The 19,928-nt window shown below is 52.5% G+C and overlaps 1 protein-coding gene and 1 long non-coding RNA gene across 9 annotated transcripts in view; one reads left to right on the top strand and one right to left on the bottom strand.

Annotated features, from left to right (window-relative positions):
- Positions 1 to 19,928, top strand: part of ANO2 (anoctamin 2) — a 350,657-nt gene that overhangs the window by 7,145 nt on the left and 323,584 nt on the right. For 4 of the 8 annotated variants that reach the window (XM_082349769.1, XM_082349771.1, XM_082349768.1 and 1 more), the window contains exons 2-3: positions 11,083 to 11,279; positions 12,557 to 12,883. The exons of 2 other annotated variants lie outside the window; for them this stretch is intronic. In XM_082349769.1, the coding sequence (XP_082205895.1) occupies positions 11,083 to 11,279; positions 12,557 to 12,883 (524 nt within the window). Of the gene's footprint in view, positions 1 to 11,082; positions 11,280 to 12,004; positions 12,068 to 12,556; positions 12,884 to 19,928 lie in introns of those variants that run through there. 2 more of the 8 variants (XM_082349773.1, XM_082349772.1) reach the window with 2 other exon arrangements.
- LOC309609022 overlaps positions 1 to 19,928 on the bottom strand; it is a 447,877-nt gene that overhangs the window by 158,365 nt on the left and 269,584 nt on the right. The gene's annotated exons all lie outside the window — the stretch shown is intronic.

Here is a 19,928-nt window from a genome sequence, read left to right as displayed (position 1 = left end):
TCTCAAGCTGGTTTTATGATCAAGGATCTAATGTATGCTTTAAAAGTCAGGGAGCCAAACTGAAGCTGCACAGATGGGTCCTACCCCAGGTAGAAGCACACACCTCTGCTGTAGCAGCGGGCCAAGCTCATGGGTGCCAAGCACGGAGCTTTTCCTTCTCCATTGACAGGCTTCCCTTGCTTCTAGGTTCATGTAGCACGCAACTTTTTTTTTTTTTTAACACCCAGGTCAAGGCAGGTCTAGATCTAAACATTTACCTTCGCTGTGCTATGTGGCCCTTCATTTTATTTGTCCTAAGCTTCCCTTGTTCACGTTCTAGGTGATGCTTCTTCCATCTAACATTTTAGGACCTGTGACTGGATCTGTGCTCACATTTTTGATTCTGTTAGTGATTCTATAGACCAATGGTCTCCACCCTGGTGGCGCAATAGAATGCCCCAGGCAAATAAGTCCAGATCTCGAGGTGGAACCAGACATCAACCTTTTAACTTTCATAAGTGATTCCAACGTGCATCCAAGGCTGAGAACCACTCTCTATGTCCATTTGTCCTCGCTTTTACCGATCGCTGGATCCTAGTATTTTAAGTCTGGCTTCCCATGGCAGGCTCCTCCCCACCCTCCCCATAGAGTAGCTCTTGGGTGCTTCTACTTATCCCTTTTCCAGAACTTCTCCTCCTGGTTCTGTCCTTTGGAATGTGGTGATTGTAACTTCACTGATAGTCAAATGAGGACACATCTGGTCTTAAGTGAGAGCAATCTGTATTTGGCTAGGACAGCAGCCTAGTAGAGGTGAAGTTATGAGACATTAAAAAATGTGTCTCCCAAGTGTTTCCACCACTAGTTATTACAGGATCTCCAATCCCTCTTAAAGTCCCACCCAGTAATTATGGGAGACCCTAGGGGGTGTCTCAAGTGTTTTCATGAACAGTTCTTCAAGATTCTACACGGTGTTATCATCTCAAAGGATGCTGGCTGTCGAGACTTCTCTTTTCCAAAGCTATGGGGAAACACCTGCCCAACTCCCAGAGCTGATTACGTGCCAGTTCCCCTGTTAGGGCTAAGGATTCAGTGGTGAACAAGACAGGCACGATTCCTGTCCTCAAGGAGAGTACAATCTACCAGGTGAAGGTTTGTCTACATGATATGAATTTACTCATATCTGTTAACAATGCTGTAACATAGAGAAAATTTCTGAGCAATTTCCTATAGACTATAAATGTATTTGGGATATTTATAAAAATCTCAGGTTCATCCATATCCCTCACATCTGCTGAGTCCCTCTAGAACTTTCATCCAGACCCAAAGGCTCCAGCAGTTTCAGTGGAGAGCTATGATTGGAAGAGCTGTCTTGGGCATTAACCTCAGAGCCAGTTCATTTTGGGCAACAGAAATCCGTTCCACCTTCTCTGGAGAGCAGGGGATAAGAAAGAGATCATCAGTCTTGGTGACACCCAGGAGGAAGAGAAGGGTCAGAGATGGGAGCTGTTTGTGGGTGGAGGAGGATGAGGGCTGTATACCCAAGAGAAGAGTCAGTCAGTCTCATGAAAGTGGGGCGTGTGCGTGTGTAGAGGGCTGGGGGAAGGAGTACGTTTTGCTCACAGTCGCATCGTCATGCTTGTTCCCGTTGGTGTACTTGCAAAACAGGTTATGACTAACTAGCTAACAGAACAGCTTTGACCAGTTATGTTGTAGATGCGTCATGTCCTCATGACACAGAGGGAGGGACGTTGATAACCTCAGTCTCATCAGTCACACACCAAACCACAGTGTAGGATGGGCTGCCAATGAGTAGGTTTCATCTGAGCACCTTATCCAAGTCCTGATCTGTGGTTTTTGTTGTGGAGGGAAGTACTTCCTGAAATGAATTTCTTGTTCTTTTTTTTTTTTGTCCCTGGTTTTCATTTTTAGGACCTTGGATCTGAGCATTGAATGTAAATGCTGTTTGTTAAAAGTCCTCTTTAAAGAGGTGAGGGACGTTCAGAATGTCCCGGCAGCAAGGGACTTATGGAGTAGTCTGGGCTCTCCTTCTCCCTTTCGTACCGTAGAGCCTGCTGGTTAAAAGTGTGCACTGTGAGTACGTCACTTACTAGCTGGTGACCTTGGGCAACTTACCTGACCTCTCTATGCCTGTTTTCTCATCAGTAAAAACAGGACAACAGTAGTACCGACCTCAGAGTTATCATGAAGACGAAATGAGTCGTTACACGGAAAGCGCTCAGAACAGTGCCTGGCACATGTCAGGTGCCAGCTGTTAGTGCTGTAGTTGTTCTGATGATTAGGGCAGGTCTGTGCTCAATTCACAGGGGACTCCACTCTGTTCAAAATTCACTCACAAGCAACGATTCTTTCATTCCCCACATTATTACCTCCAGATGTTTACTGAGCCCCTATTGCATCCAGAGTTCTGTGCTAGGAATACAAAGATATAAAAGGCAAATTTTCTGACCTTCTTGAGGATTTCCCTAAGTGGTTAGAAAAGGCTTGGTATAGGAATAGGACTTTAGCTGGATGGGATTTAGACAAGTGGAGAGAACATTCCAAGCAGGGGTGACTGTGAGCAAAGGCACGAGAGAAAGTTAGTTTGGAGATAGGTCTGGCTAAAAAGGAATGTTCTTATCTGATGGATGAATTAGGGAGCAGAGATATGTAACAGCCAGATATGGAAGTCTTTGAATGCCAAGTTGTTTGTAAGTCCCAAGACAATGAAGGTTTTGAGTAGCAGAGTGACCAGTGAAATAAGAGTGTTATAAAGGGTCACATGTAGTGGAAAAGGAGTTAGGGATCCATCCATCCAATCATCCATCCATCCATCCATCCATCCATCCATCCATCCATCCATCCAATCATCTCTCCATCCATCCAATCATCTCTCCATCCAGCCATCCAGCCATCCACCATCCATCCATCCATCTGCCCATCCATCCTTCCCCTAACATTGCATTTATCCTAACCATAGCCAGAGTGATCTTTCTGATGTAACTCTAACCATGTTGCTCTCCTGCTTTAATGTTATTATAACTTGTGAACACTGCGCGTTAACAGAGTGGGATTTGGGGCGGGTATAGCATTTAGGAGAGACGTATAGGGGCAGAAGGGAGAACCACTCCATAGACCAAAGATCAGAAAAAGCAGGTCACCTTCTAGAAGCTGCGGGTGGTTCAGTCTTTCTGGGGTGTGTGTGTGTGTAGTGACTTGCAGGAGATGATTGATACTGGGAAGACTGACAGGAACGACAGTCAAGAGCCTTGTAGGCCACGTTAAAAAGTGTGTTCCATAAACTAGAAGGATCCTTTCTTTGCCCCTCAAATCCCACCGCATAGTTGGCCACCTCCTGGGACTATGTGGGTGGAGAAGGAGCAGGCGGAGGCAGGCAGTCCTTGATCTCAGGCGGTTGATGATCCGAAACATCCAGGACCAGCGGCTGATTGCAAGGGACCATGCAAATGACTGCCTTTCTCCCTGCAATCTCCTTTCCTCTCTTGCCCATTTGAAGACGCGCTTACTCATCTTTTCTGGATGCATCTCAAAAGGTGTGTATGCTGGGGAACCTTTCCTGATAGCTTTAGGCAGAGCACTTCTGTAGGTCTTTGTTCAGATTCCAACTTTAGCTCTTCTCTTATTCCTGGAATTATCTCCTCATTAGTCTATTTTCCTCGCTTACTAATCTGCCTTCCCTGTGGGCACCTAGGGGGTTGGTGGCAAGGAGCATGTTCTGTTTACCTTGAGTTTCCAATGTATTATTCAGTGCCTGGGAAGTTAAATGGTTCTGGAATGAATAGAGATGTGGAAGTTTAGATATATGTACACTCCCCGCGCCTCCCCGCCCCGCCCCCCCCACCCCCCACCCCAATGGCCAGTTGTACCTGGAGCACGATGTGAGAGTGTGTTCAGTGGAGGAGGGGCCGGGAGGGGGAGGGCGGGCCGTGGGTGGGTGCTGGGAGATGAAGCAGCTCAGACAGGTAGGTGGGGCTCAGATGATGAAAGGTCCTGTGCACCAACTAGACAATTTGGTCTTCATTCTAAGAAGAGTGGGAAACCACCGCAAGGGAGTAACTTGGTCACATTGTTTCAAAATGGTAACACCAGCTGCATCATGAGCTGTGGGGAGAGCTGCATTGTGAGCCTGAGCCGTGATCCGAGGATCAAAGGGGAGATCAGTGGCAGGGAGGCCAGTTAACTCTTCCTTATCCAGGTTCAAGGCAGGGATGCAGACTGTGGCTGTATCATCATCAGGAAGGGGGTGTTTGAACATCGGGGGAGAGAGGGCTGTTTTTGAGCGAGGCCGTGAGATGAGCAGAGCTGAGGAGACAGGTCTGCAGATGGTCCTTTCGTGGGGAGGGGACCGGAGGGTGGTCCTTCTGTCACTTTGGCCGCATTTGGGGGCTGAGAAAGGTGACATTCAGCAGGACCTATGGGGCAAGGGGTGGGGCGATCAGCAGGGCCATTGGGTCCAAATTTTGAGCTTAGAATATCAAATTTTGACTGTTGCCCTGGGTCAAATTCATGCAGGAAAGCAGGGTGAGACCTCGGTGGAAGGGTTGACTCTGAAATGAAATCCATCCATCCCTGGATTCTTGGGAAGGCTCCAGGTGAGCCTCTCAAAATCTGAAAGTGCCCAGGTCACTCTGAGACTTCCCGAGGGCCTGCCTGTCAGTAGGACCACCCCTGCCTGGTGTCTTGTCCTTGGCCTGGGAGGGTGTGGATACTCTGTCCCCCCTCAGGGCAGCCCTGGCCTGTCTGGTTTTGCCAGAAGTAGTGGCCTCAGAAGGCTGGTGACGGGGGCTGCCCTATTTTTCTGGGCATCTCACACTCACCTGCCAGTGGTTAGCGATGAGACAGCAATGATGCCATGAGGGAAACTTCGAGGATAAGCCCTGCTGCCCGGAAGTCCAGCTCCCACAGGAAACTTCTTCCTGCTGCTGTCTCTCTCGGAGGCTCTGGCAATTTCTCAGGCCCTGATGACTCATGTCGCCCTCCTCTGTGCCTGGGGAACCCACTGCCTGCTCTTTCTCTGCCCAGCCTGGCACTGCCTTGCTCTTGACTGTGTCTCCTGGTCCCTTTGCTCCAGTTTTCCCACCATCACCTACTGCCTGAGCTTTTCTCACTCTCACTAGCTCGTCACATCCTCCTGTTGCCCTTCTGCCCTCCAAGCTCTGAACCTTTGCTGGGACCCAGAAGATTCTTGACACACTGTCTGAGAGGTGTGGCATGATTTGAAGGGTCTGGAAACCACTCCCGCCTTTCAGCACCTCCCCCTCACCTAACTGGGCGCACAGTGCCCACCGTTAGATGGTGTTCCTTCAGGCGAAGGCCCTGCCCTGTAAACATGCGGGTCTAGTGAGGTCTGCAGAGCCTTTAAAGTTTTCAAAATGCTTTCACTCAGATTATCTCAGGATGTCAGCACGGGCTACTTGTACTCTGGGGTAGGTTAGCTTCTTTGCCATGGCAGTGAGGGTTGGAAGCCCCTGGTAGTGGATGGGGGGTGGGGTGGGTGCAGGCTTACAATATGGGGACCCAGGCTGGGGAGGGGCCTTGGGCGGCCTAGGGAAGGGACAACAAAAGGGCAGGACCGAAAAACAAGTCCTCTCTGTTTTTCCATTTAGATTTGGGCTGTTCCCTGCCCCAGGATTCTGTTCTTTTCTCTCAAAATCTCCAATCCTGCTCCTTCTCCGTCTGCCTCCGTAGCACAACCTGAGGTGCCTGCAGGCCAACTGGGTGATGGAGCTTAGATCCAACTAGGAGGGGTGGAGTTCATCCTGGAAATACCTGGCTCTCCAGGGTAAAGAAGTGTGTGGTGGTCCCAGATGAGTAAGGAAACCAGCTCCCCTGTAGTGATGGGGGTGGACAGCAGGGGCTTCTCCTGTCTCATCCAGGAATCCAACAGGAAGCACATAGTAACCAGCAGACGGGGGCAGGGGGGAGTGGAGCAGAGAAGTGTGGGTGGGCAGAGATGGATGGAAGGGCAGACACTGCAGCCCCAAAGTGGGACTCGTTAACAATCCTCACATTTTCTGTAGCTCACATGCTTCTAAGGAATTTTAATCTTTTCTCTTGTTCTATCATCACTCTCCCCTATGAGGAAAGAAACAAAATGACCCCCTCCCCCCAATGATGGGAGGAAAAACTAAGCTCAGAGAAAAGACAGTATTTTTACAGAACTGTGGCCATGCCAGGACTAGGCACCCAGGGTCGTCCTGGCTTGGTGTGGGGCAGGGTGCTGGTGGCCGCTCCTGGGGGGGTCATGGGGTGGGGGCACGTGGCGAGGTCGACCCTCGTGCTTCTCAGGTGGTCTGGGCTACCCCCGTGTAGTCCCAAATCACAGTCTGGCATTTATTAATTTTTTATTCTCGGTCTGACAATGACTGTCCACCGTGGCCTTGGACCACCACTTGGACAGGCTGCAGGTGCCTCCAAACCGCAAGCCAAGACCAGGATGGCCCTCCTTCCCTTCATTTCCTCCCGCCCCGCAAAAGGGCAGCCCCCCCTAATCAAGCGCCCCTGTGGCTCCACTGGCCTTCAGCGTCTCCACAGATGGAGCAAATCAGAATATTCAGAAAAACGCAAGTTTCAAGGAGATGAGGGGTAGGAAGCAGGGCAGGAACAAGGTTGGAGAATACATGTCCCACCTTTCAGTTCATGGTAAAGACTTTATACTCAGGCAATGGGACCCTTTGAAGGGCTTTGAGAGGGAGGGTGGAGTAAAGTGAGGTCTCATCTTGAGGGATCCCTCTCAGGGTGGAGGAGGAGGAGGGACTGGGGGGCAGATGTGGATGTGCGGACGCGCTCCTGCCCAGGTGGGGCCACGCTGTCCATGCTCAGCGGAGGCCTCTGGTCATTTCCATCTGGTCACACTTGGACAAGGTGTGGAGGGCTGTCCTCTCCCGCCACCCTAATGCTCCTGGAGGCTTATGAAGGTCCAGACAATTGGAAGATGGGCTACTCACATATGGGGTGATCAGTTGGGGTGGTCATTTGGGGAGCTGAGCGAAGGTTTGGGATATAGAAGGAGTCCCTTAGACTGGACAGTCATGGGTTGTCACCAGTGGGTTATCTTCCCTCAGTGACACCAGACAGTCAAGGCTGCTACTTGAGTCCCACCCTCTACGGCTCCCTGCTGACCAGTGGGGTCCACTGCCTGAAGCTCAGAGGCCTTCCTTGGCCAACTTGACGTTTGTCTGTGTGGCCCTACACCTCCGCCTACACCTCCCTCTGCACCAGCTCAGCTTGTAGCATCTCAGTCATGTCTGGGGTGGAAGGAGATTAGCTCTGCTTGTAGTATCTGAATATTCCCGTCTCACCTTGATTAGTAGCTTTCTGAAACAAGAATGTGCTGCGTTTGGGTTTTCTGGGTTCCTAAGGACCAAAACTGCAGGTGGCCTAGAGCTAGAGGAAGAAGCATGTTCCAGCCAGCAGGAGGAATCGATGCAAGATCCTGGCAGGGAGGCACTGTGATGTGTCAGAGAGACTGAGAGGAGAACAGTACGGCTGGAACTCAGAGCTCCACCAGGACACGGGACAGATGAGGCAGAGACGTGAACAGGCCGAATTCCACAGGGTCTCACAGCCCAAGAACGTGGGAAGCACCAGAAGTCTCCACACAATAGGCGTCATGGCCTGATTGACATTTTGAAAGGACCCCCTTGTGGGGAACAGTGGCGGGGAGCAAGGATGGAAGTGGGGGGGTGTTGGGAGAGTGTGGAGTAAGACAGGTGAGCAAGGACGATAAGTTGGACTAGACTGAGGTGGTCATGGACGTGGTGGAAAACAGATGGATTTAGGAGGTGTTTCAGGGGTGAAATTCATAGGATCGATCACAGATCGGATCTGGGGTGTGAGGGATGAAGGCTATCAGGGCTGCCTTCAGATTTCTGGTTTGTGGACTGAGCGATGGTGGTGGCATTCATAGCGGTGGGGATACTGAAAAAGTGTCATGTTGTGGAGAAGGTCGTAAGTTTGGTTTTGGACGTGTTGACTTTGAGGGGCCTCTGAAACATCCAAGCAGAGATGCCAGGTGGGCAGTGGGGTGTATGGGTCTGGTGGCTAGAGAAGAGTCATTGTTAAAGGTTAAATTTTGAGAGTCATCGTCATAGAGGTGATAATTAAAGTCATTGGCATGGATGCGAGTTCCCAGGAAGAGAGCTGAGTGTAGAGAGGAGGCCCCAGGTCCAGGCCTTGTGAAAATGCATCTAGTTGATCCAGAGACGGTAAGCTATGCCTCGCCCTCATGGCACCCTACCATTCTGATTCCAGTTCCAGTGTGTGGGGTTTTTCCCCACAAGCAGTTCTGCAACACCAGCTGGGTGTCCTACAATTCAACTCATTTCTGACACTGTCTAGCTGGAGACAGCATCGCATTGCACAGGTTAAAGGCTCAGTCCTACAAGACTACTCCCTACCCCATACCTCCTTCAGATGCCAATTGCAAGTCCAGGTTGTCACCTGTGCTTGAGATCCACTGGCTGTAGATGGAGGTTCCTATGACCCCCTCCTTGGGTTCAATTAATTTGCTAGAGTGGCTCACAGAACTCAGAGAAACATTTTGTTGATACTTACTAGACTACTGGTTTGTTACAAAAGGATACAACTCAGGAAGATCCACATGGTAAGAGATGGAGAGGACAAGGTATGTGGGAAGGGGCCTGGAGTTCCATGTCCTCTGGGTGTGCTATTCTCCCCACATCGCCACGTGTTCCCCAACCTGGAAGCTCAACGAACCCCCTCCTTTTGGGGCTTCATTCCATGGGCATGATTGATTACATCCTTTTGGGGGCTTCATGACATAGGCACAATTGATTAAATCTCTGGTCACTTGTGGTGACTGAGCTCAATCTCCAGCCCCCTCCCCTCCCAGGAGGTCAGGGGGCGGAAGGGGGAGGGGGGACTGAAAGTTCCACCCTCTCATCACAAGGTTGATTCCCCTGGCAACCAGCCCCCTTCCTTAGGTTACAGAGGGGCTTTCCAAAAGTCACCTCATTAACATAACAAAAGACACCTTGATGTTCTCCACCTTTAGGGAGTTCTAAGGGTTTTAGGAGCTCTGTACAAGCAACAGAATGAAGACCAAATTGTCTGTTTCTTATAATAAGTCACAATATCACACCCCCAGAGCCCAGGAGGGTAGCTAAGCCACAAACACCCACGGATCTCTTGCTCAAGGCAGCTTGTGCTGAGAGCCAAGGGAATGACGTGAAAGGAAAATCAAAGAGGAGTCGGTATTGCTAAGAGAGCTCTCTGGAATGTCATTATTGCCTGGAATGTCTTTCTGGAGCTGGAATGGCGGAACCATATGCTGTGCTCTAATCATTGGTTGTGGGGAGAAGGTGGGCGTGAGAACATGGCCCCAGGCAGCCGTGATCCACGTGTCAGAGGGCAAGCGGAGGGGCCAGCCAGGATGGCCAGCAGAGCCCTGGAGGCCAGCCTCAAACCCCAGGTGGCACCTTTAGGGGATGGTGGCTCCCGGTCAGTGGTTTGACAAAAGCTTTAGGCTGACTCTGAATCTGAGCTCCCCAACTCACAGTTGTGTGAATGTGAATTGCTGTTGAGGAAAGGTGGACGTTGACTGAGCATCCCCTGTTATCGCCTGCCCAGGTAGGCATCAGGATGGTCTCCGGCTGTTTAGACATGCACACGGAGGTTTCCAGGCCTTCCCTGGGGTGTAGAGGCCTGTTCTCAGTTCTGCCCTGGGCAGAAAGGCACAAGGGGAGATGGATTAGCAAGACTGGGGACCAAGGAAGGAAGCCCGTCCCTGATACCCCGAGCTGGAGGCCCCCCAACCCCCGTCACACCACCAGCACGATTGCCCACTCCTGCCCCTCTGTGTTCTGTCCCCTGCCTTCCAGATGCTTCAAGACCCAGCTTCAGGTTTAATTCCTCCTGAAGCCACTTTGACTTTCCACCTTTCTGGTCTCCCTCAGTATAGACCAGAGCCCACACTCTAGAAACAAATTATGGAATCTTTACTTGCTTGTCATAATTGCGTTTCCTGCACATCAGCGGTATCTTCACAAAGAGATGATACATTTCTTAAGCACAGGGACCCGATGTCCCAGTTATCCCGAAACTGCCTGGCAGAGAGCTGGGCACATAGCGGGCTGCTCCACAACCCGGTAACTGACCAGAGGCTCTGTTTCAAGAGACCAGGAAGAGCTGCCTTTTCCACATTCGTTCGTTCGTTCATTCATTCATTCATTCATTTGGCAGGGGCTAAGGGCTGAGCTGGATGTATAAGGTGTGATTTCTGCTCACGTGGAGTTTAAAATGAAAACATACGAACAATGATAATAACCACTTTTTTATTGCATACCTGTAGTCTAGTGACTGTCCGGGTGCTTTGCATGTGTACCTCTCATTCTCACTCTCACTCCATCCTACAAGTTTGGGATTCTCCTTATTTTACAGTTGAAGAAACAGGCTCAGAGGCCTCAGAGCCAGCCCGTGACAGAGCTGAGGTGTCAGCCCAGGTGCCCTGAAGGGCTGCTCTGGGGGGGCCAGGGGGCAGCAGGGGCATGGGGACCCTTCAAGGGCCCTGGAGGTGGCGGCCCTTTGGTCAGAGGTTGCCCCTGCCCTGCACCTACTCTCGGTCTGTCCTCGCTGTCTCCTCGAGGGGTGTGAGGGCTGCCAGGGTGCCCGCTGGTCTTGCTGCCTCAGGAGGGACCCTGAAGGCTAAGCCTTTGGCATTAATTCAGGCTGGCTCTCCAGGCAGTGCCCCGCCCACCCTGCCCCCTGGGTGCCACCCCTCTCCTCTCGTCTGGGAATCATAAGAGATTATGACAGCCGTCATCGGGAGGAGTTCCTGCTGGTGGCTCCGTGTGTGTGTGTGTGTGTGTGTGTGTGTGTGTGTGTGTGTGTGAGAGAGAGAGAGAGAGAGAGAGGGAGATGGGGACACCCCCAGCCCTGCGGCCAGCGTGAACCTGGCCAACTAAGCCTGTGAGGAATGACCGGGGTGAGGGGACAGCTGTGGGGAGACGTGGCCGCCGTCTTAGGGTCGCCCTGGTGTCCCCGCCTCAGTGCCTCAGTTTCTCCGGGTCCCCGGGTTTCCCATCCCCTGAAGCTGCTGTCCCCCTTTGTCCTTGCCTCACACAGATATCCCCCTGCTCCCTGGCTCGCCACGCCGTCTGTGCCCCCCGGCAGTGGTCAGAGGGGGCCAGGGCCCCAAACACGGACAGCAATGCCTCCAGGTGCCGGGTCCCGGAGTTCGGGGTCTCCAGGGCGGTCTCACCCGACGTTCCAGCCAGGTGTCCGGTGGAGGGAGCTCCCCAAACAGCTCTGCGAGTACTGGGGTAGGCGGATGGGTCGGCCTGTGCGGGGGTCCCCAGGAGGCCTGTGGACTGGGGGTTCCTCCACCTGGGAGGCAGGTGTCGGGGGAGGGGTTTCTGTTAGGACCTTTTCCTCTCCTGTCTCTCCGAGTCATGGTGACACGCTGTCCCAGCAGCGCCGGGGCCCTCTGGTCAGAGGAGGACCCGGAAGGCGGGCGTGTGAAAGGCCAGGGGGCCCCGCCTGTTGGTCTGCAGACTCCCCGGCTCCCCTCCCTCAGGTCGGAGGAACCAGACCTCTGCTGGGGCGGCTCCGAGGCTCTCTCCTGTGCCTGGCGCTTCATCTGGTTGCCCAGGTGACCTCTCAGGGGGCTGCAGAGGCAGCTGGGTATCAAAGCGGTAATAAACAGGGAAACACCCAAGGGGGGGAGGCAGGTCCCTCCCCCCACTCTGCCTCGTGCTTTCTCCTCCTCCTCTCTCAACGTCCCACCTCGGGGAGCAGACAGGAGTGGACCGCCGCCGTCTCTGGCAGGGTCCTCGCCAGTGGCTGGAGAGGAGGAGGAGGAGGAGGAGGGAGAGGAGGAGGAGGAGTAGGAGAGGGAGGAGGGGGAGGAGGAGGAGAGGGAGGAGGGGGAGGAGGAGGAGAGGGAGGAGGAGGAGGAGGAGGAGAGGGAGGAGGGGGAGGAGGGGGAGGAGGAGGAGGAGGTGGGGCTGTGAGGGGCAGAGTGTACAGTGAATCCCCGAGGGGTGGGGGCAGGGGTGGGCCAGGCGGCTAGAAATCGGCCTTTGTTCCAATGGATCCAGAGAACCTGCCGGTGAGTATTGCGTGTTTGCAGGAGGGCCGCACATCTGCAAGGAGGAGGGGGTGTCGTGGTGTGTGCGGGGGGCCCGCGTGTCAGAGCGCACTCGGGTGACGCGCGTGTGCACAGTGTGTGCGGGCGCGTCCGCAGGAAGGCCGAGTGCGGGATTGTGCGCACGGGCGGGAGCGGGCGTAGGGCTCGGGGCGCGAAGGGAGGCGGGGCGGGCGCTCGCGGCGCCCGCGCATCCGGGTACCGGAGCGTGCACGTGTGCGTGGGCGCCGCAGCGGCGGGCGGCCGGGGCCCGGGCTGGGCCCGGGTAGAGGGTGGAGGCGCCGCGGGCCCGTCGTGGCCGATGAACTGGGGCCCCTCTGTCCTTTCCTTGGGTCCGGGAGGGCCTGGCTTCCAAGCCCCCTCCCGGGGGTCCAGAGCGCAAGGTCAGCCTCCCGCGCCTCTCGCCCCTCCCTCACTGGACCCCGCCGCCCGTGTCCTGTTCTCTCCGGCCAGGTCATCAACAACTATCTGGAAGCCAGCGAGCCGCTGTCCTGGGAGCCCCGTCTGAGCCGCATGCAGTTCCACGACAACCAGAGGAAGGTCGACTACGTGCTCGTCTACCACTACCGGAAACGCGGGGCGCACCCCGGCCACGGCTCCCCTGGCCACTCGCTGGCGATCGTCTCCAATGGCGAGACGGGCAAGGACCCCGACGCGGGGGCTGCCGGTGACATTGAGCTGGGGCCGTTCGACGCCCTGGAGGAGGAGAGGAAGGAGCAACGGGAGGAGTTTGAGCACAACCTGGTGGAGGCCGGGCTGGAGCTGGAGAAGGACTTGGAGGTGAGGTCGGGCAGGTGCAGAGGGTACGGGGTGGGATGGCTGAGCAGGCTGGGCTCCTGCAGGAAGCCTTGGTTTTGCTCTGGCGTTTGGCATTGTTTTTTTTTTTTTTTTTTTCTGGTGGGCAAACCAGATTTTCTTGCTCAAGGATTTGAGGAAGAGTTTTGGGATCCCCGGTGCTGGTGGTGGGGTGCCCATCTGCTCTGTGGAAGTTGGCTTAGTTAGAGACAGAAGACAAGACATTTCTTGCTGGCTCGCCATCCTCTGGCCTTTGTAATGGTTTCCTTCGAATGAAGACCCGGTTTGCCTGTTGAATTTTGGATTAAAATTCCTGTATAGAAGAATTACATTATTAAGGAATGTGTGGGAATTCCCTGGCGGTCCAATGGTTAGGACTCCACGTTTTTCACTGCTGAGGGCATGAGTTTGATCCCTGGTCAGGGAACTAAGATCCTGCAAGCTGCGCAGCCAAAAAAAAAAAAAAAAAAGAATGTGCTTGCCTAGGGCCTTCAGGGAGTTGGTTATTTGGGAACTGAACATCAGATATGTTTTATCTACTTGTGAGCTATATGTATTCTGACCTCTGATCAGTAGCCGGCCTTTGGAAATCCATTTGTCTACGTATTCGTCCGTACATGCATCCATTTTGTCACTCACTTCTCCATGCATTTCTTCACACCATACGATCCTTTAAAGATGATCTGCCTCACCATCGCCTCCAAACTCATCTCCTACCCCTCCCACCCTCCCGTGCTGGCTCCAGCCCATGGGCCTTATTTGGGTTGTGTGTTGGTCTCTGTTACTTCAGGGCCTTCGCACTGGTTGTCCCCTCTGCCTTGGGCGCCCTTCTTCAGACCTGTGCATGCTCAGGCCCTCAGTACAGACTTCTGCTCGAATGTTACCTCCTTCCAGACCTCTTCCTTAACCGTCTTAGGTAAAGTACCCCCAGCCCTATCATTCTGTTCCTTGACTCTGCTTCACTTTGCTTCGTCATACTTAGCACCTGAAATAACCTGGTAGATTTGTTTATTTTTTAATCTGTGACCCTACTGGCTCCATGAAGGCAGGGGTCTTGTTTGGTTCACTGCTGTATCCCTAGCACTTAGGACAGAGTCTGGCGCATAGTAGGAGCTTAACCAGTGCTAGATGAATAAATAAGTGATGTCCGTGAATCTCAGGTTCCTCATCTGCAAAATAATAGACGTCCTGCAGGATTGTAGTTTTATATGCCCCCTCATTAGAAGGGGCAATGAAAACATCTAGCACAATGTCTGGTACGCAGTAGGTGCTCAATAAATACTCGTTATGATTATTGAAGAGGGTGTCATGCTGAGGGGTGGGGTGACATTCTCATCAGAAACCTGTTTTGTGAGATTCCCATTAATGCCATCCCCAAACTGGAAGGGACCCCCAGAGGTCATTCATCCATTTTTTATGTGGCCCGGCTCAGACCCCTGGTGCGGACCTTTGCTGCTCATTCAGACTCTTAAACCAGGAGCCCCTTCTCTCATTATTCTTTGCGCCACTGTAGGGACATTGTGCCCTTTTAGGGCTACTCGGGGCTCCCTTGCTGTGGGAGTGCTGACTTTGACTTTTGGAAACCCAGAGCTTGCTTGGTGCCTCTGATTGGGGTCTGGTGGGAAGGTGTCTTTAGGTAGCGGTGTGTTTGGAGGGCCATACAAGGAGCTCTTGACACCACCACCGTGGGAGGCTGCACCTTCTCTGGGTGTCAGGGAGTCAAGGAGGCTCAGGGAGCGGAGGCCTGGGCCTCGTGTGGCTGCCGAGTTGGGAGACAGCAACCTGCTCCAGAGCTGGACTCTGGAGTCTGAGTCCAGATGTTCACATCCCAGGCCTGGCATCTGCCAGCCTCACGACCTTGGGCAAGTGACTCGATCCTTTTGAATCACAGTTTCCTTGTCTGTAAAAAGGGAGTAACAATACATTCTTCATTGGTTTGTGGTGAAGATGAGATAAGACAACCAAGTAAAGTATCTAGAATAGTAACAATGAGTGTTACTGCATTGTTATTATTGAGAGTTGCCAGATTTAGCAAATAAAAACTCAAGATGCCTAGTTAAATTTGAATTCAGATTAACAGCAAATAATTTTTTTAGCTTAAGTGTGTCCCATGCAATATTGGGGGCATACTTGTACTAAAAAATTGTTTGTTGCTAATCTGAAATCCAATGTAACTGTCCTTTAACTCCTACTACTGCTGCTAGTATCGCCACCGTCTTTGCAGCCCTCCAGCGTGTTTCATTTTGGTTGCTATTGGATTTTCCTGGCTTTGGCTGGGAATTAGGAGGGCCCAGAGGTAGCTCTTAGGACTGACTAGTGTTAGGTGGGGCTGTGGAGTGTGTCCTGGACTGTTGTTCCTGTTGTGTACCCACCCAAAGCACCTCCTTCCTGGCCCCTACCCCGGGCTTCAAGGCTGACTTAACTGTTCTTTCTTGGGGCCTTTCCAAGCTACTCAGCCTTCCCCAAGTCCCTTCTGTCATCAGGGCTTCCACCACTCAGGTAGCCATCGTGACCTACTATCTTACAGTGTTTTTTTTTTTTTCTTTCTCTTTTCTAAAAATTAATTATTCTTATTTGCTTTGGCACCTCTGATGCAGAGTTGAGTTAATTACAGTGCTCAGTCATGGTGCATTATTATCATTGGTCTGCAAAGGTCTTTCTTGTGACTTTTTAAAATACCCCCTGCCCTTCACTCTTCACTGCCTGCTCCTTCCACAGGCAATCATTCCAATGCCTCGTGTTTCTGGGAAATGCATAGTGTCATTTTCACTGTATGCAATTTTTTTTCATTAAAAAAATAGACGTTATTGTTTAGAACAGTTTTAAATTTACAGAAAAATTGGACAGAGAGCTCCCCTGTCCCACACACCCAGTTTCCTCTGTTATTAATATGGTACATTTGTCACAATTAATGAGCCGATATTGATACACTGTCATTAAGGAAAATCCCTGCTCTGTTCAGATTTCCTTAGTGTTTACCTTCTCTCTTTTTCTCCTCCAGGATCCCAGCCCAGATCCCACATTATATTCAGTGTCATGTCTCCTTAGGCTCCTCTTGGTGGTGATAGTTTCTCGGAACTGTATGCGTTCTTGATTTACATAGAGGAGCTCTGTTTTACAACGCATTCTGCTTCTTTCTTTTTCCTCCCAGCACTGTATTTTTCGGACCATTCACATAGTGCACGTGCATCTAATCCCTTTTTTCTAACCGATGAGCGCTTGTTTACCTAGTCGCTCCCCGAATGATAAAGAGCACCTAGTTGCCACCCAACAGGGTTGCGAATGAATTGTCACCTCCTTCAGGGCAGTGTCCCATGATCTGCTCCATCTCTCGCCCCCCCCCCCAAGCCCACATGCCATGTTGGTGCTAAACCCTGGTTCGAGCTGGAGACCCTGAGGGTCTGAACAGCTTTCTCGGGGCCTGTTGGGGTCTGAACCGTTCTTCTGTGCGTCAGGATGCTCAGCCTCTGGCCGTGAGCAGCAGCCTGGAACTGGCGCCTCACGGGGCCGGGGACGTTGCTCGGCTTCACCTGGCGGCTGTTTGGAGAGCAGGTGCAGCGGCCCCACCTGCGCGGCTGTCCCCACTCTTCCGGGCTGGACCGCCTCTTAGGCTCTAGTTTCACTTTGATTTGAAGACAAACGGAGAGGAAATGGGTTTCTATCAGACACCCATGAAGAATATTCACTTAACCTTACAGACTGAAAGAACTTTGCAGCCACCAAACTCTACTTGATTGAGTATCGTGGAGTTCATTTCGACCCTAGTTGGTATCTGGCCGTGCTTTAGACAGGAGGAGAACTGATGTGTACTTTCCGTTTGGTGTTTCACTTTTCATTTTGTGTACGTATTGCCATGTATTGACAAGGTCCATGTTCATATTTTAAAGACTATTCAGTATTTATTGGATGACTAAACCACAGTTGGCTCTGTTTTCTTACGTTTGGTCATTTGATTAGAATTTCATCTGAAGACCTCACTGGAGGGACTTCCCTGGCGCTCCAGTGGTTAAGACTCTGCGCTTCCACTGCAGGGGGCGAGGGTTTGATCCCTGGTCGGGGAAGTAAGATCTCATATGCCACGTGGCGTGGCCAAAAAAAATTAAAAAAAAACAGACCTCACCGTAGGTGTCTGTGGATGACAGAGACTCCTGCATCCTCACTGCCAGTTCGGATAAATGAGGGCCCCCTGTCGGGAGTTGAGCATCAGTGCTGAATGGGAGGCTAATGAAAGCAGTTGAGGGACTTACCCAGCCTCGAGCCTCCAGACAGGCTGTAGAGTGGGTGGGCTGAACAAGGCCTCCTGTGACTCACCTCCTCCCGAGCGCTCCCAGACCTCCTACCCTGAGTGAGACTGAGCCCGAGGGACAGAGGCAGAGACTCAGATGGCACCAGGGGGAATCCAGAGCCAGGAGCGAGCCCCAGAGCCTGGAGCATGTGACGCACTTGGGCCTGGAGGGCCTGCTTGTGGACTTGGCGGTAAAGACCGTCTCCCAGCCTGCAGGCCCGGAAACTCCAGCAGGCGTGGCCCCAAACTTCATCTCTGTGAGCAGCCAACGTTCCCAACTGGGAGTGGAGAGGGGGTATCGACGGGGAGACCAGGCGGCCCCTGCTCGGCGCTGGCCTCCTGGGATTAGGGCGCCAGAGGACCCGTAGCAGGAGCTGCCTTTAATCAGCACACGGTCCTGCGTCTCCGGCAGCTCCGTGGGCTGCTTTTGGCAGAGTCAGGCGTAGAAGGGGCACAGTGCCAGCTGGGAGGTCCTGGAAGCCCACAGCTTCATTCAGGAGGCAGAACTCTCCTCTCTGACCTGGTGTCGGGTGGGACCCCAGGAATGACCAAACTCCTCTCTCTCTGCGGAGAGGAGACCCCCTCCGCCAAGGCAAAGGATGACTCTGACACCTGACCCTTCACCCTGTAGCCCTGACGCCTGACACGTCAACCCAGATTACTGTGCCGGCTCAAGAGGAGTCGTCTAGGGGACCTCTGAGGTGTGGGACCTTGTGACCTCCCAGTGGGGCTCATTTAGGGGAGAAGCTGGCGGGCTGGGAAAATCAAACGCTGCCTCACTCTCTTCAGACCAGAGCCCACTGTTTCTTGACCTTTGTCATCACCCCTTTTCAGGGAAGAGTTTTCATACGTCGGATTAAACAGCTGATGGGCACCTCCGTCCTCCTAAGCCCTCGGACAGTGGTAGGGCAGCTTTGGGAAATTGCTCTGTGTGATGTGGTCTGTGGCTTTAAGGAAGGAAACTGTCTCTCCTGAGTGCCTTCTGTACGTCTCATAACGTGGGATCTTGCTTCCACCTGTGCATCCTCTTTGAGTCTCCGTGAATATCCCGCAAGGCGGGTGTGAGTCCCATCTTTTCGAGGAGAGGAGGAGACAGGCTGGGAGAGGCTAGCGACTCTGCCACGGTGACATCTGCCGAGTGATCCAGCTGGGATTTCAACCCCGGCGGAGACCTTCTGGGGGCTTTGCCATCCCAGGGAGAAGTGACAAGCCCTTGAGAGCAGTTTCCTATTTTTCCTTCCCCAGAATTCACAGAGGTTCTCTGCAGGGGCCTGGAGATATTGATCTAGAAAAGGGGACTGCTTTAGGGGCGCCTTTGCTTTGTCCTCCGTTACAGGGGCACGGGTGGGCGTAGAGCAGTGACCACCACCAGTCTGGGCCTTTTTCTCTCCTGAAGGCTGCGGTGGCCTCCCCAAAGGACCAGGCCAGCCCGGGTGACCATTTCTCCTTTTTTTTTTTTTTCCCATTTTATTTTATTTTATTTTATTTTTTTTTAAACATCTTTATTGAAGTATAATTGCCTTACAATGGTGTGTTAGCCTCTGCTCCACAACAAAGTGAATCAGTTATACATATACAATATGTTCCCATTTCTCTTCCCTCCTGCATCTCCCTCCCCCCCATCCTCCCCATCCCACCCCCCATTTCTCCTTTTACGGTATCAGTTTGCAGCCCTGCAGATTATAGACACCCAGACCCGCACTGTCTTCTCTCTTACATGTATAATCTTGCTTTGCTGGGAAAACTAGGATGTAAGAGAGTCCCTAATCCTTAGGAAAACCGTGCTACTTGCTTTTCTAGGGCGACAGCGTCCCGTGGAGGTCTTCCTGTCCCTCGCTCTGCCTCAGGCCCCAAGCAGGCTGTTGGGCGCTGGAGTGAGGGGAGTGGTGTATTTCTACGGGCTGGAGGTTCCCACACCCCTGCTGACGCCATCCTAAGATTAGTCTGTTTCCTCCTCAGGAAGGGGACAGGGGTTTGCACTCTTAAGGAAGGCTATAGGGAGTGCCGGGAACGCGGCATCTAATCACGCGCCAGTCCATCCTGTTTCCTGTTGGTGCTGCCGCGCCCTCCCCTCACGGGGGTGCCTGGCGGTCCCGCAGCTGTTGACTTGCACTGATGACTGGGGAAAACACGATGCTTTCCCCCTGCCTTTGGATGTGTTCCTGTCCCACTTGCCCCACTCGGAAGCCGTGTGCTGGAGCCCAGGGCGTCTCCCCCGCCTCTTTCCTGCACCGAGGGAACTTCAGAGAACACAACAAAGACAGCTCCAGCAGCCCCTGCCCTCGGGACCGGGACCGCACAGCTGAGCAGAGCAGAGCAGAGCTGGGTGGACCCGATCTCCCAGGAGAGGCCTCCAGGCAGCCTGGGGGTGGGGATTCAGAGAGAAGCAAGGAGGGCAAGTCAAGTCCCCCAAACCTGGGTGAATATCAATTTCCTTTTTCAGAGTTTGTGATTAAAAAATTAACATTCATGAACAGTATGGAGGTGCCTTAAAAAACTAAAACCAGAACTACCGTATGATCCAGCAGTCCCACTCATGGGCATATATCCAGAGAAAACTATAATTCGAAAAGATACATGCACCCCATTGTTCACAGCAGCACTATTTACAATAGCCAAGGTATGGAAACAACCTAAAGGTCCATCGACAAATGAACGGATAAGGAAGGTGTGGTACATATATACAATGAAATACTACTCAACCGTAAAAAAGAATGAAATAATGCCATTTGCAGCAACATGGGT

This window comes from Balaenoptera borealis, assembly GCF_965194805.1.
Source record: "Balaenoptera borealis genome assembly, chromosome: 13".
NCBI classification, from domain to species: Eukaryota; Metazoa; Chordata; class Mammalia; order Artiodactyla; family Balaenopteridae; genus Balaenoptera; species Balaenoptera borealis.
The sequence above is the reverse complement of the archived record's forward strand: the minus strand, read 5'-3'. Positions and strand labels throughout refer to the sequence as shown.